The sequence below is a fragment of the Chrysemys picta genome, chromosome 1 (genome assembly GCF_011386835.1).
Source record: "Chrysemys picta bellii isolate R12L10 chromosome 1, ASM1138683v2, whole genome shotgun sequence".
Classification (NCBI taxonomy): domain Eukaryota; kingdom Metazoa; phylum Chordata; order Testudines; family Emydidae; genus Chrysemys; species Chrysemys picta.
The window spans coordinates 279,772,781-279,790,391 of NC_088791.1; the positions used below are offsets into that span (position 1 = coordinate 279,772,781).

General features: G+C 40.8%; 1 protein-coding gene across 1 annotated transcript; it reads right to left on the bottom strand.

Annotated features, from left to right (window-relative positions):
• Positions 1-688: 688 nt before the first annotated feature.
• On the bottom strand, positions 689-1,333 carry LOC101947119 (calcium-binding and coiled-coil domain-containing protein 2-like). The gene has a single exon (XM_065581953.1). It carries the CDS (start codon positions 1,331-1,333, stop codon positions 689-691), a length of 645 nt encoding a protein of 214 aa, XP_065438025.1.
• Between the last annotated feature and the right edge of the window lie 16,278 nt (positions 1,334-17,611).

The window sequence follows — 17,611 nt, forward strand, 5'->3', positions numbered from 1 at the left end:
GCTTCGGGGATAAACCAAACCTAACTGTGGAAGTTATGAAGAAATTTACCTGTGGAAAAGTTATTCCGCTACTCTCCATTGTAGGGTTTCTTGCTCTTCCTATAAAGTATCTGATATTGACTCTTCTCAGAAACAGATTACTGTATTAAATGACTCTGGATTGGAAGAATGGAAAGGTGGCAGAGAGTCACCTGTGCCGTTCCTTTACCCTCAGAATTCACAAAATCAAAATTCTCTTTCCATGAGCATTTACCAACTTTTTTGGCCAAAAGTGCTAGAGTATATTTGTGGAAAGCAAATATCAATAGAATGTAAGCCCGCTAAAAGCACATTCACCTAAATATGCATATTGTATTCATCCAATTGTAAATAAAATTGAACCAATTCAATGATACCAATTTTATAAATAAAGTAGCAGTCTGATGCTGCACATTCTGCACCTCCAGTAGAACTTTATTAGTTTCTGGGATCAAGAATGTAGATACCCAACTTATTTCAGCACATGTGAACTTTCTAGGTCTTGGCATTGAGCCCAACAGACTTATCTACATCCAGTTAATCTCCCTTTGTCCATGTTGATCTTCTAGTCTGCAAACTGGACCATGATCTAATTACAGTTTCAGGTTATTGTCCTCCTGCATAAAGTTCTTATTTCTCCTGCTGGAGAGCCTTCTCTTCCTAGATGGCCTTATTCCTCTCCATGAAGGACCTTGTTCCATTCTTGGAGAGCTTTGTTCTCCTCATCAAGGGCTTTCTTCTCCTCTTGAAGGGCCTTGTTCTCCTCATGGAGGGCCCTGTTCTCCTCACGAAGGGCAATTTTTTCCTCCTGGAGGGCTTTTCCCTGATTCTGAAGGGCCTTTTCCTCTTCCTGAAGGGCTATCTCATCCTTCTGGAGAGCCTTAATCTGCGCTTGGAAGGCCTTGTTCTCCTCCCATAGGGCCACAGTTTCTTCCTGAAGTGCTTTTTCCTCCATTTGGAAGGCTATTTCCTGTTCTTGGAGAGCCTTGATTTCTTCCCAAAGGGCTTTGTTCTGTTTTCGGAGGGCCTTTTCCTGCTTCTCAAGAACCTTTTTCTCTTCAAAATAATCCATTTTCCTCTCCTGGAGGGTCTTGTTGTCCTCAGAAAGGGCTTTGTTCTCTGCTCGAAGGGCTTGATTATCGTTGTGGAAGACCTTGTTCTCCACACGGAAAGCCTTGTTCTCTTCTCGGAGGACCTGATTCTCCTCTTGAAGAAACTGGTTCTCCTTCCAGAGAGCTTGATTAAGCTGCATCTGGTGGGAGGAAGGGTGCAGCAGAGAGAAACAGCTACTCGTGCCATCATTGAGTTCAAGCATTTTGTCACTTAGCTACACCCTCCAGAGGGTGGGCTGTAGTCTGAGCTTTGTTTAGCTTATTTTATCATCAGATTGAAAATGGAGGTGAAGTCTCAGTAAGCATCTCTGCAGAAGAAGGTCATGAAACACAGAATTAAACATGTACCATTTAGTTATGGAGTCCAAAGCACAGTAATGGTAAACCTGATTTTCATACCTGACAAAGATGGTATATTCTCTTTCAGTAAACCTATATGAGTAAAATTATTTTAGGAGACTAAATTAATTAATTATCTGTTTATTGGGAGTGGGGGAGCTGCCACTGTTTGTATAGTTTTGATAATTTAAGACCAGATTTTGCTCTCAGTGACACCAGTGTAAATCCAGAGTAATTCCACTGAAGTGACAGATTTACACAGATCTAGGTTTAATTTCTGAAATTTGAAGAAACTGACTTTGAATTAAGCTCATCTTTGTTTTTTTTATGCACAAGTTCATATTCCAGTTTTTGAATGACATATACACCTTTGTGTATTAGAACAACAATTATACAATAATTAAGTGAATAAACTTCATGTCCTATTGCATAAATAAGTTCTGCATTGTGCCTTTAAAATACCATTGTTTGTAACTCACTAATAAATGGCATTGTCTTTAAGCAATGGCAACACAGAATTTCAAATAAATTAAGTTATTAACTTTCCTAATTTAAAAATATGATGTCTGATTCTGATTTCACTTTAGTTTTAAATTGGTATGTCTCCTGGGTTAAACACAGTCACTTTCAGTTTACTCCAGTGTATGTAAAATAAAACTCAGGCCACATTTTAAACACTAGTGATAAAAATATGACACCAATAACAGTGCTTAATTTGTGCCCTGGTTTACCAGATCTGAGTCCCAGCACCTCTATTCTTGGCAGTTCATAGCCCTGCCACCTCTAGGCTTGCTGCATTAGTTATGAATGTAAAAAAAAAAAAATTGCTTGAGCCCCAGCACCTAATTGCTTGAGCTCTGGCTCCTCCTTCATTATAAATTAAGCACTGGCCAATAATACCTGATAGTAGCAATGACAACAGCAAATTGAGTTACTCAAATATAAAGAATAATCATTTGAACTCATTAGATTAATTTCAGTTTTGTCCATTTGAAAAATCCAAAATTTTAAGAAACTTGTTTTGTTACTGAATTTCTTGTGATTGACATTTCAATTAAACACAGAAACTCAAGAGAACCAAAGGAAATGCATATCTAATCTCTGCCAGAGATTAGCCTGTGATGCTTGGATTGGAATCCAAATGTCCCCACATATCAAGGCTATTCTGACTGAGATATTTGGTTGCGGACACCTAATATCTACCCATGTGATAGGGTCCACAATGTAGTCTCAAAAGGACAGAAGGCAGAGCTGTTTCCATTTATGTCCCAGAACTGTGGCACGTTCTCCCTAGATGTATACAACAGTATACTCTTTCAGGTGAGATTCAAGACTTTTTTGTTTCCATACTAGCTGTACTTTTTTTAAAGAGTTACATATGTTTGCTTATATGTGTCTTATGCATTTCCTGTACCTTTTCCCTGGTTGCCATGGGGCCATGTTGCTTTTTTCTTGATATTACTGTACTTATTTATTATATCATGTTGGCCCTTTGGGTATGGGGCACCTAACAAATAAATATATATTAACTAATAAATTCCAATTATTATAATTTAATTAGTGAAGGTACCACCAAAAAACATAAAATAACAGATTCACAGCTGGTAAATTAAATTGGTGGAGCCATCCCAGCAGTTCACACCAGCTGAATATCTGGCCCAAAATTTGTAACAAATTTTAGAGAGCATACATTACTTACCAGGGTGCTGTTCTTGATTCAACTGCCATCTGATGTCATCTGGTGACAAGCACTCAAGCAGTCATGGTCGGTTATCGATAGTGGTGTCGTTTAATAAAGGATAACATTAGTGACACAATAATAAGTGACCCTGGTAATCACTGACACTGGTGGTCTGTAGCGTGGGGATGAAAATGTGTATAGGTCAGGAATCTGAAGTAGGGAGCCACATTGCTTGTATTTCTCAGCCATTCTTCATGTTTATTTTTTTATTATATTGACCTTAAATGTTTTGGCTGGCTGCCTGTGTGGCTGCAGAGCTGAAATATAGAGTGATATGACAACAGTTCCTTCAAAGACCTTGAAGATGGGATTTTTCTCTATCATTCCATAGTATCCATTGATACCTATGGAGTTATTCCAGATTTATACCAGTGTAACAAAGAAAATAATTTAGTTCTATATAGACTTTTATACTTTAATTATTAGGCTAGTATTAATATTTTCAGGTTTGCAGATGTGAATAAAGTAAAGCAAATACTTATGTTGAACTGGTATTGAAGAATCAAAGATGTGGTGGTAGTGTACTTGCTATCTTCACTGTTCATACCTGCAACCTCCTTGCCTTTCATGATCACCAGGTGCACCCTCCCAGCATTCCATGATAACCATTCTTGTCCTATTTACATACCAGTATGAACTTTTAGTAACTCAACTGCTTTAATGGAGCTCTATCAGATTCACACTAGTATTACCTGGCAGCAGAATCCAGCCTATTGTCTGCAAACTTTTGGTGGCAAATGAACATTATACAGCAACTGCAGAATAAACCAGTTCCTAATATCTGTCATCTGACTGAGGCAATTATTATTTTTTCAGACATGATGCATTTGCTGGGAATATATATCTATATCAACATAGATATAGATCCACAGCAAATCATCATGACTGAAAAAATACTGATATCTGTATATATTTATATCTATATTTATCTCTCTATATATAAAGAGGAGTGTATGACACTTTCAAGTCCAATGAGTTTAAAATGAAATCAGGGATTCTGTTTTGAATCAGCAACATACACATCACATCCTCTCTTTGTGATGTCGCTCAGCTCCATTCTTCATATTACTGGCTAGGGGACTGAAATATGCCACATAAAATGACAAATAATCCCTGGAAATTGATATACACAATGCTCATTGAAGTTTTCCAGGATGATCAGCCCTCTGAAATCTTGAATCCCATGTCTGCTCATGCAAAGGAAACAGGTCGGCAGAGCAGATGGGCAATGTTCAAACACAAAATATCAAACAAGCTGAACTTTAGGGTTCACTTCTCTCCTCTCACCCCTTCCCTTTGCTTTCTTTCTCTAACTGATCAGGCATAATTTAATATTTCCATCAATATCTGTAAAATAAGTCTGAATATTTACTTCCCAACTGATTTGCTGCGTCTTCCTGCTGCTGTTGGCTTCTTTATTGCAGATGCAGCTCCCACAGCAAACTTATATTCTGAAGGTAAATAAGTACCAAACAATGAACAGTTCTAAATATTCCATTTAAGAATGTCTGACTTAAAGAAACACATCTATTTTGAAATGCAGGCCCCCTCCTTCCCTAACCCCAGAGCATCTACATCAGGAAGATGCTGGCTGCTTCCATGTGTGACAAAAGAAGAAAATGTCCGAGCGCCAGAACCTCTTTTCCAGGAGACAATGAGAGGAGGATTAGTCTGACCTTGGAAAAGAAAAAACTCTAAGGGCCAGATTCTCTGCTGGGATAAAGTAGTGTAACACCACTGAATTCCATACCAATTTCTAGAGCACTATGTTCCCTAAGCCCAGTCAAAGAAGTGTGGAGATGGCTAAACTCATCTTCAGAAAGAAGAACATTCTGAGTTAGATTTGCCATCATTTTTAAGCTGAATTTCCAACTGAAATCAGTGGGAAATTCTCCTTAAAAATTGACAGTATGATGTGGGTCACTCAGGCTTCCAGTGTCCACCCTCAAGCATATTAGAAATGGGAGGGAGACAAGATAGGTCTGATGAAGGAAAGAACTAAAGCCCCGGCCCTGCAAACACGCACATGCTTAATTTTACTACTGTGAGTGATGCCATCAGTGGACACAATGGGTGAATTCAATGGGATTACTCGGTAGCTAGTTAAGTATCTTCGTGCTTGCAGGATTGAGGCTTTAGGAATAGCGTTCCCATTGGCGGTTGCATGGAACATTCCGGCTGGGTCTGATTCACTGGGGTCTAGGATTCGGGTGGGACATATATGTAAATTCAATGTAATTGTGAAAATATTCGTATAGTAAGTAAATGAAGGCTTCCAATGTAACTAAAATATTTAGAAAACAAGGCTACAAAGAGTTAACTTAGCCAGCAAAGGGGAGTTGAACATGCTTAAAGAAATGTACTTTATTACTTTGGTTCTCAATCAGGGGTCTGAAGCCCCTATGGGGTCCGCGAGCAGGTGTTAGGGGTCCGCCAAAATAAACTAGACAGTAGGGCTGAGGTTAGAGTTTCTGGGGCCCCGGGCAGAAAGCTCAAGCACCGCTGTGCAGGCCTGAAGCCAAAACCTGAGCATCTTAGCTTTGTGGGGCCTTCTGTGACATTGTGCCTGGGCAATTGCCCTGCTTGCTACCCTGTAATGCCATTCCTGGCTTTTAATCTACTGGATATGCAGAAAAACAGTTGTTGTGGCATAGGGTTACCATATTTCAACAATCAAAAAAGAGGACGGGAGGAGCCCCGCCCTAGCCCCGCCCCTGTCCTAGCCCCGCCCCTGCCCCTTCCACTCCCTCCCACTTCCTGCCCCCTCAGAACCCCCAACCCTCCCCCCCACGCCTTGTCCCCTGACTGCCCCCTCCTGGGACCCCTGCCCCTAACTACCCCCCAGGACTCCACCCCCTCCCTAAGCCTCCCTGCCTCTTGTCCCCTGACTGCCTCCTCCTGAGACCTTCCCCACATCCTAACTGGCCCCCTAGGACCCTACCCCCTACCTGTCCCCTGACTGCCCCAACCCTTAGCCACACCCCCACCCCCTGACAGCCCCCCCCCAGAACTCCTGACCCATCTAAACCCCTCTGCTCCCTGTCCCCTGACTGCCCCCTCCTGGGACCCCTGCTCCTAACTGCCCTCCAGAACCCCACCCCCTACCTAAGCCTCCCTGTTCCTTATCCCCTAATTGCCCCTTCCTAAGACCCCCCCCCAACTGTCCCCCAGGACCCTACCTCCTACCTGTACCCTGACTGCCCAAAACCTTATCCACCCTCCCCCAGAAAGCCCGCCCCGAACTCCCGATCCCCCCCCCCCGCTCCTTGTCCCCTGACTGCCCCCTCCTGGGACCCCTGCTCCTAATTGCCCTCCAGAACCCCCCCCCCTACCTAAGCCTCCCTGTTTCTTGTCCCCTAACTGCCCCCTCCTGAGACCCCCCCCACCTGTACCCTGACTGCCCAAAACCTTACACCCCCAACCCCCAGACAGCCCCCCCCAGAACTCCCAAACACCCCCCCGCTCCTTGTCCCCCAACTGCCCCCTCCTGAGACCCCCCCACCTGTACCCTGACTGCCCAAAACCTTACACCCCCAACCCCCAGACAGCCAGACAGCCCCCCCCCCGAACTCCCTGACCATCCAACCCTCCCCCCTGCTCCCTGTCTCTTGATTACCCCCTCCCCCAGAACCTCCCTGCCGCTTCTCTGGCCCCCGGCCCCCTTACTGTGCTGCAGAGCAGCACGCTCGACAGCGGGGGAGGGCAGCAGGGTCGGAGCTCCAGACAAACAGCCCGGCGATCTGTGAATGCAGGGAGGGGGAGGGAGGGAGAGGAGGGGAGTGGTGTCAAGTTTCAGGAGAGAGGCGGGGGGAACTGCAGGAAGGGCTCTGGCTCTGGCTGTCGGAGCCCCGGCTGGTCTGTAAGCCGCGCGCACGCTCTGCATGGGGGCGGGGGGGAGGAGGGGAAGTCCGGACATTGACAAATTCCCCCCGGACGCTATTTTTAACCCAAAAAAGCCGGACATGTCTGGGGGAATCCGGACGAATGGTAACCCTATTGTGGCATAGGTGGGCTGTGGAGTTTTTATAGCATGTTGGGTGGGCCTCAAAAAGAAAAAAAGGTTCAGAACCCCTGCTATATTGTAAAAGAGTGTTATACTAAGTTTGGAATTGTACAAGTTCCAGAACTTTTTTTATGCACACTGACTGATTTTTAGGTAAATCTGAGTTCAGTCTGAAACCTAAAATCCTCACTAGCATATTTGGCCCATCTGGTGTTTTTACTGTTTTGATGATTTTCTGCTTATGTGGCTTGTTTTTTAGGTCAGTCAAACACACCATTTTCTCTTCCCAGTGGTTAAGAAATGTATGTTGTTGCTTCCAAGAGACTGAAAACCTGGACTAAGACAGATCTTTACTCTACCTGCCATAGATTAGCTGGGTACCACAGAGAGCAAAAGTTGATGGTACTGTACATCTGTGCATTCAACGTTTAGTGGCACTTAGCCACGAGTCTGTTTTCTGCATGACCAACTGACTAATTACCGTACTTGGCCTTTTCCAGTCTCTTCAATTAATGCAATGCACAATTGCACAGAGCAGCAGAGTCACCCATACAGAACAGAATCTGGGCCAGAATTAGGCTCTAAGTCCCAAAAGCACCTGTTACAAATACAAAGAGTCCAGATGGTCTGGTCTTTGTGGGAAAGTGTCAAGGATTGACTTATCTGTCTTTCTCACTTTTAGTTTAAGGTCATAAACATGATCCTTTAGAAGCAGAAAGCCAAACAAATTCAGAGAAAAAAACCCACCAACGAGGTAGGATTCATGGAGAAAACCCTCAATTTGTTTATCTAAATCTTTATAGTCCAGTGAAGCTCATTGTTATCACTTTGTAAGTGTTCAAATGGGATCTGCCTATGATTATAAGGGAGGTTTCGCATTATTAGATGGATTTATTTAAACACAAATGTAAATCATAAAACTGTGAATTATTTAGTGATTATAAATTCCAAATTTTATAAATTTAAACTTAAGGCTCCAATAAACTATTTTGTTCTGGTTTTGTTAGAAACACTAGAAAATACAAAATATTGCTCTGTTTTAGGTCTGCTTTTTATGATTATCATTTATTTCAAGTTACAACAGTGGTATTATTGAATGTTGATTTCCTTTCCAGTAAAGAACTGCTGCATGCCATTTTGTTTTCTGTAAAAACAGAAAAAAATAAGAAAAACACTTTTGAGATTAGTGCATTCATAATAAATATGATGTTCAGTGATATCATTTCATATTAATTGAGGCTGTGCATCCCTTATTACCTAAATAGCCACATCAGTTGGAGGAAGCAATACAGGACCTAATGATGTGGAGCCAGCCCCTGGAAGCCATAGGAACACCTCCAGCAACAGATGATAGCAGTGGCACAGACCTATTTGCATCCTGGGAGCGTGTACATAAGCCCTCCTACAATGAAAGGCCTACACCTTTTACTGAGGGAGGGGGCCAAAGAGACCAGAAAACAACTAATTCCAGGGGAGGAGACAATGGTGGCCTCCCTTTAGCCCTTTATCCTATAGTTTAGGGTACTCTCACAGGATGTGGGAGACCCCGGTTCAGTTCTATAGAAGGGGCATGGAATATTCTGTTATGGATCTTTTTCAATATCGCCTGTAGAAGATGTTCCACTTTGTATTAAATAGTTGAATAATAATTGGCCCAGCAAAAGAGAGAGAATGACACTAGAGTGCAGTGGTTAGAGCTCTCACCTGAAAGATGAGGAACACCTGTTCAAATTCCTTCTCCTCATGGTGGGGAGAAGAGAGTTGAATTGGTGCCTCCCACATTCCATGTCAGTTCCCTAACCACTAAGCTGAAGGTTATAAGGGAGGCTGCTGTCTCCCCATTATTGCAGTCTCTTATAGAACATTCCAGGGTAAGTATAAAGGAGGATTTGACATTGAAAGTGGAACACAGCTATCCCTGCACCCTCTCTCAGTTGTATAGCTGGAAGTATCCTATTACTGTATCTTGCCTCAGGATCAATCCTTAGTAAGAGAGTGGGACCCCTTTCTCAAAGAGACACTTGCAATAATGCTTTCTGAAAAATACGCATAACACTCCCAGGAATAAATCAGCAGTTTATTATACTTAAAGCAGATGGAAAGTCCTTGAGTTGGTTCCTACTGTGCCAAATCAACACAACATGTCATGAATATTTTCCTCTACATACTCAAAGTCAATGGGACCAGCATCAGGACAAGTGTATACACAGATCACTGCACACTTTGCAAATAAATCTCCAGATCACATTCAGTCTTCAGGTCTGCTGAAAATAGAGTTGACTGTATAACAGTACAATAAGCCTTTAATCTTATTGACTGAGGAGCTTTTATGAAAGATAGGTTAACAATTTTTTAAAACAAGGTTTCAAGTTTTGATAAGATCAAGAATAGGGTTGCCAACTTGCACAAAACCAAATACCCCTGCTCCCCCCTTCTCCAAAGCCCCACCACCACTCACTCCATCACCCCTCCCCTCATCGCTTGCTCTCCCCCACCCTTACTCACTTTCACTAGCTCTGCATGACTCCCTGAAGTGGCCAGCATGTCCTGTTCCTAGGCACAGGGACCAGGGGGCTCTGCATGTTGACTGTACCCACAGGCACCACCCCCATAGCTCTCATTGGTTGCGGTTCCTGGAGCTTCCCTGATTGCCCCTCCGCCTAAGGGGTGCAGGGACATGCCGGCGGCTTCCAGAAGCTGCGCAGAGCCAAGGCAGAGAGCCTGCCTTAGTCCACTGCACCGCCGACCGGACTTTTAACAGCCCAGTCAGCGGTGCTGACCAGAGCCGCTAGGGTCCCTTTCCATCCGGGCATTCCGGTGGAAAACCAGACACCCGGCAATCCTAAAAGTTTTATTCAAGAAGCTCATTTAGCCAGCTCCTGTAACCCAAGATCATTCCAGGCAGTATTTTAGTGAAAGCTGATACTGGTTTGATTTGTGAAAGAGTTATTTATTTTCAGGTTGTCTCTCTCTATTTTTTGTACCATGCTGATTGTATGATAAAGAACTAGATCCAGGATAACTGGTTTCAAATACTGGCTCTATTTCTGTATTTCTCTGTGTCCTTGCCCCAGTTATGATTTCTCTTTTTTATTTTCCTCCACAACCAACTATTGGTAAATAATACTTAGAAAACTTTATACAGCATTATAAATGTAATAGATGTAAATGCCTGTATCTATTATCTTTTCAATTATCATCTTATCAAATTTTTCCCCATGTAACTTTAGAAACACTTAAAGTAGCAACTTCCAGTATTAAAGGAGCACAAATGATCAGTTGTCAATAGTAGACATTGAGTAAAATTTTCAATAGTGTCTAAGAAGCCTAAGTCTTATTGACTTTCAATGAAATGTAGGCACTTAAAAACGTTATTCATTAATATCAACTCCTCCCCCTTTGTTTTCTAATTAAAGGATACTCTATGATATAGAAACTGTTCTCTTCCTCCTTCCTTAACAATTTCCTAGGTCCTCACAAGTAAGTACCGTGAAGAGCTGACCTTTTATAGGAACTTTCTTCCCAGCATGCCTTTCTGGGACTGGCCCTTTAAATTCAGCAGAGTCAAACAACTGTAGTCTTTGAATGGTCATTTTGTTCCTGAGTATTGAATCTTTATGTCTTCTTGCTGGTAAGTACCTGATGTTTTCCTTTTCTTGTTGCTGAGAAGATGATGAATGTTAACAAGTGAGGTGGTGAGCGCACTTATTTAGCTCTCCTAGTAGGTTAGGAGCTGTAGAATCAAATCTCTGGGCAATTAGGAGTATATCATATACAATACTGTGTTAATAGCTAATGTTGTTTAATATAGTGGCTGATTTCTAAAGAAGGTTTGTGAATAACCAGTAAAACAAGATCCTTTCTTGCAATGGAGTCCATAGATTGCAATGTCAATTTCAGATTTATATGGACATAGTATTTAAACTAAAGATGCTGAAGTGTGGTGGGATGTTAGTATAAGTCATTGTCCTAAAGTGTTGATTTGGGTGTGTTTAAAGACTCAGGAGAAATGCCTGTGGCTTGTTTGGATAGTTTACGTTTCAGTATATTTGTTATTGTTGAAGGTGGTGTGAATAAGACTATGAAGCCTTATTGGAGTAAGAATAAACACATTCATACTGTGTTTCCTTGTTAGGCCAAGATTCTGCAATGACACTTTGTGTGAGCAAATCCCTGCACCCCTGAGGAGCCTTATTAAAATCAATGGGCAGGGTATGGATGAAAGGGTCAGCTTACAACTATGAGGAACATATGACTAAAGCCTGGGTTCTGCAATAAGTTATTTATAAGATGACTTATAAACTGTGTGAGTCATAAATGACTGTGTAGTATATTAATTATACTCCTGAAACATAGGCTGTTTTCACCCTCTTGGTTGGGTTGACGTGCTTTTCCTAGGTGTATTATTTAATTTGGCAAGTTAACTCACTTTATCTGATATCTTTGGCAGTTTTTGCAGTTGTTTTCTCCAGAGGTGTAACTGAGTCTGTAACTTTGACAGTGTGCTGAGGGGTATCTTTGTTTGCTGTAGAGCTACCTATATGTAGCAACAGAAGCAGGAAGACAACTGTAAGAAAACTGAGTTTTGGAGAGGGAAGCTAGAGTGGCAAACCCTGAGGTGAGATTTGGCTTTGCTGACTTGCAGAGCCCATGTACATAACAATTACTTAGCTGCTAATTTGAGCTACTGTGTGTCCTTTGTTCTGTTCCGTTTAGCATGAACAACAGACTAATACCACAGGATTGTAATAATAGGAATTTCTCCATCATGCCCCTGAGGAGCTGTTTAAAATACATTTCTATCAAACCATTATTCTTAAAGGGGACATTATATAAGCAGACTTATTTGTGAAAGAGTTTTAGGAAGATTGATATCAATGACTCTACTAAATAGGGTTACATTACAGGCTATAATTCGTAGCTCAGTCATGACTGCCTAAAGTGGAGTAAGCAAGTCAGCTATGTATCTGAGCCATAAGTTATTAAATATATGGAATAATGCAGTCTATATGCTTTGGTCATTTGTGTCTTGAGCACACCTGTGTAACTAAGTGGATTACCTTTAGAGTAACTCAGCCGAGGGATCCTGATCAGGATATTCTGTGTTGTAGTGTAATGTGCACCAACCATCAATGGGGATGTATCTCCTTTCTTCAGTTCCTTTTCACAATGTACAAGTTCTGCCTGTTCAGAATATTTACACAATGCTCTTATTTATAACGTCTATTGCACTCAGGTTTTGAGACTGGGCACCTTTCTGGGAATACTGTTGTGTGTTGTCATACCTTATTCCTACAGTCTTCCCTTTTTTTTGCTACCCAGGCACCAAGTTTGCTGTTGCAGCTGCTCAGATTTTTGAATCTCTTTTGACCTTTTTGTTCAACCTCATTAGACTGAAATTTCAAACTTCATATTCCCATTGATAGTTTCTGCAGGTGGCTGAAATTCTTGACTGTTTTAGACTCCTTCTTCTGCTCTGGAGTTAGTCCTGATTGCATTTGCTTTATCTCCCATGATGTAATTGCTGGTGAAATTGACTTGGGGTAGAATTTTCAAAAGCATCTAAGTGACTTGGTAACCTAAATCTGAATTTCAGAAGTTACATAGGCACTTAACATCAAGAGCATGAGACTTGGGCTCCCAAGTGCCTAAATATCTTTTTTTTTTTAATTGGACATAGGCTCCTAAGTCACTGAGTAATTTTGAAAATTCCTCCCCTTGCTATTCACTCTCATTGAAAAGTTTAAATGCAATATAAAACTGCCAAAAATGGCATATACATTTTGGCTGTGCTGATTGTCTTTATAAACATTTTTTCCCCCTTGTTCTTTTATGTCACTTTTCTTTTCATTTGAAAATTTGTGTTTGATTTCTAGATAATCAAAAATAACATTTTTATTTGTTCTTTAGTTTCTCATTTAAAAAAAAAACATGAAAAAGTTCTGTGGATATTTTTTGAAGACTACTTCCCACTCAAAAATATTTCTAAATTTTTCATACTTGCCAACAGTACTTGTGATTGTTCAACTGTACAGAACATTTATTGAATGAAATATTTAACTTGCGTCATCTTGTGAATTAATAGTTTGCAAAGTTATGATTGGATGTAGGCTACCACTAGCTCCTAGGCAGAAGACAATTAATTATTATCAAATCTGCTAGTTGCATGTGTGTGTAAGGATTTATGGATGTCAGGTTTCATTTAAACTTTCTCAAAGTTATACTCAAATACATAAGGTTTGATTCACCAGAGCGTTACTCCAATTTTACACTGGTGTAACTCCACTGAAAAACTGAGATTTCACAGGCATGTAGACAAGTTGTATGCATATTGAATCATAGCAAGTTGAGGGTGGAAAAGGGAATGCAGTCCCAGTGAAGGACTACTGCTTACCTTATACAGAATAACCAAGTCTTGCTGCTGCGGACATTATTCCTAGGAGTTATTACAGGGAGGTAATTGAAGTAATTTTGGGACTGATGCTGACCAGCTACTCAGAATGTTTCAAGAGACAGCAACTAATCTGTACACTTCAGAGGATGGGGTGTGTGTGGGAGGGAGAGTTGTACTCCCTTTACATTTCTAGTTTGACAGGTTTCAGAGTAACAGCCATGTTAGTCTGTATCTGCAAAAAGAAGAACAGGAGTACTTGTGGCACCTTAGAGACTAACAAATTTATTAGAGCATAAGCTTCCGAAGAAGTGGGCTGTAGTCCACGAAAGCTTATGCTCTAATAAATTTGTTAGTCTCTAAGGTGCCACAAGTACTCCTGTTCTTCTTATTTCTAGTTTGAAGCTCCAAAAGAATATTATCATCATTGATATCAACACCTCAGACCTCTCACCAAGGGCTGTTGGAAAACATTTTGGCATACTCAGTAGGTTTCATGGCTTTTTCTATTCTATGATATACCTTCCAATCAACCTGTCTCCAAAGGCATTACTCTCTCTTTCCTTGGAAACCTAGTATTTTAAGAGGAGATATATTGATGGCATTAATAGCTGGTCCAGAATAGGCTACATCTGATTATCAAGATTGATTGATAATATTATCTAGATGCCATGAAGTGAGTAGACCAAAAATAGATCTATTACCAGATGAAAATGGTATACACTTTGCTGATATGTCATATTTTTCAGGAAGAATATTAATCACCAGGATGACAGCATATATGGCTAATTAGTTATTTTGGGGTCATTTTTCCTCCTTATATATAACCTACTTAATATAGCCCTGAACATGAAAAATAGGTTATCTAGTAATACATTCATTACCTCTTTTCTTAAGGGAATATTTGAGAATGCATCCCAAAGTCTTATAGAAATCTTTAACAGAATATAATTTGTTGAGAGATTATTTAACATACTTAATTTAAGAAGCAGGGCAATAGTAGTCCACAATAAATCTTTATTTTACACAACTTGTTGGGCCTGATTTTTGCACATTAACAATGGTTTTACACCATTGTAACTTCAATAATTTCAGTGAAGTTATTCTTGATTCTCATCAGCATCAGGTTCTATAAAATCCAAGATATGGAGCTACTGGATTCCTGTGATTCCTGTCTCACTTATATCTGTGTAAATATAAAGGGTTGGCCTTTGCAGATAATAGAGCTGCATCAGTGTAACTAAGGCCAGAATATGGTCCTTAAACATATATCACTGAGCGTGGAATTTGTCCCATTTAAAATATTGTACCTATTTTCACCTCTAGAGACAGTGATGTAAAAATACAGTGGAAAAATTAAAATGGTCCATAAAAACAGTGTGTGATCCGCTATAGGTTTTCAGGTTCTGTTCAATTTGGATATGGACACACAAACTTGAACATATTGCCAAAGCTTATCTAAACCACTTGAGACAGCAAAACAAAATGGCAATCTCATGAACAAAGTCTCCTTTGAGTGGCTGAACAAGGCATAAGCACAGAAGGGGGAAAGCTCAGGATAATATGGTCACTGCCAGATAATCTTTTATTTATTTACTTATTTATTTATTTTAAATGAGCAATTGCTGTCATTCCCCTGTCTGCTGGTGTTAATGGTTCTGGAAACATCAGACAGGAGCTAGGAGTGCATTTAACTACTCTCAAGTCTGCCCAGAAGCTGGCTCTTCAGGAGCAGGGCCGGCTCCAGGCACCAGCTTCTCAAGCAGGTGCTTGGGGCGGCCGCTCCGGAGAGGGGCAGCAGGTCCAGGTATTCGGTGGCAATTCGGCGGAGGGTCCCTCACTCCACCTGGGAGTGAAGGACCTCCTGCCGAATTGCTGCCGCAGATCGCGATCGCGGCTTTTTGTTGTTGTTGTTGTTGTTGTTTTGGCTGCTTGGGGTGGCCAAAACCCTGGAGCCGGCCCTGTTCAGGAGCTTCTACCCTTGTATCCCTTTCTTCTGTACTTCAAGATAGGGGCAGAGAATTCCCCCTCTCCCCTCCCCTGGCTTCCTTTCCCACATACTTTTGGTGGAAGGAAGGAACCCTAACAGGAAAAACAGACACACTTGGTCTGGATGGATAGGACGCATGTGTGGCAGGGAAGTTCTCATCTGTAGTATTTTAGGCTTTTCCTGTGTGTTTTGCTGATCTCCAGTCCTAGCATCTGGGGACAGGACCCTCTGGCTTAAGCCTTTGATTAAGAACCTGAATCAGGCTTTAGGGTCCAGACCTCCCTTTGCTACTACTTCTCAGAGCATGAAGGTTCATTGTACCTTTCCCATGAGATGGTCGGTCTAATAAGTATCTCGAGCTGTATAAGACCATAAGATCTTAAGCTGATTTTTTATATATATACTTAAGCTAATTATAAATACTACAAAGCCATATCTAGCCTTAATTAGAAAAGAGCTAGATATGGCACAACTGTGTGATCACAGAAAACAAAGGTGTCTCTCGGCTTCAGTTTTTCAATTGCTCAGCCTGCCAGGCATCTTGACAGTTTGTCAAGAATGATTCAGCTCAGCATATGAAGCCCAGCCCATGAATTCCTATCCTCAATGTGTCAGTTCCCCCCTTTTTGTACCCTGGAAAGTATTTGATGTAAGATGCATGACTGTACTCATTATCATATCAGCCAGGAAAGCAGCCAAGACATTAGCATCTTCAACAGAAAGTTGCACAGGTGTTTACAGTATTGGTATAGCTCAATAGCTCTGGTCCCACCCTGTCTGGAAATAAACTATAACATACAATGTGTATCTGCTTTCCTAGTCAAACCATTTCAGTTCTTGTCTTCTACAGCTTAGCATTTCAAAATTGTCTTTAAGATTGTGGAGCTATCAACTAATAATGCATATCCTTTATTTTTAGTAATAGGTCTCCCCTCACATCCTGTTGTTCTTCATTCCCTCGCTTAAAAATTCAACAAAGGTCAGTTTCATTCTTTGTAGTGATTTTTAGAAGGATTTCACTTTGATTCCATATCTCTCTATAACTTGCAGTCTAACAACTATAAATTCTTGACAGCTGGAGCCCACTCTCATGCATAGATGTTGTGGATGTACTAAGTATTCACATACCTACAGAGATCTGGCTAATTTAACAGTATTTTCACACCTAGTACATGCCAAATAGCAAAAATCCTATAAGATGGGACTATTCTTGATACAATGCAGATATTACCCAAGCACTAACCAATAATTGAGAATAGATCTTATTGCATAGTGATATTGATATTGAATTAGAGGCTATTTAGATTTATTTGAATGAATAACATTACAAATGTACTGAAAAATGTAGATTATAAGCATAAAGAAAAAGATGGTCTCGCTGCCATTGTTTTCTGAAACAGCACACAACATTCTTTGTAACACTTGTATTTCCTTCTGAACAACTATTTTGCATCAGCACAAAGATAACTATTGTGTAGTTCCGTATATGTAGTGAGATGATTATTCTTGGCTAGCATTGTACCACAAATGCCTTATTTTCCAGAAATACAATGGAAAAAAATTGAAGTTCTCTGAATAATGATGAAGAGCAGTAATTACAGGGTTATGTAAATACTGGGGATGCTTTAATGTTTACAAGCTTCCCCCCCCCCTTTACATTATCACAGAATACATGAAGTAGGCTTGGATGCTGGAGCATTTAAATCTTACTACCATTACAGCGGGTCACTACACCATTTGTACCCAAGGTTTCCACTTATTTATCTCTAGCCTTTACAGCAGACATAAAATCCTGTTGCCAATTTATGTATACCTGGGAATACGACTCTCATGAAGTGATAGAAATTTCTAAGTTCTAATATTATTTATGCATCACATGACACATTTATTTTACTTTTCTAAGAGAGTGAGTTAGGCATAAGAACTTTGGCCAAGATTTCAAAAGTGGCTTTTCAAAAGTGAGTTTAGGTACCTTGATTTTTGGCTACTGAACTTGAGATACCTTAAAAAGTGCAGA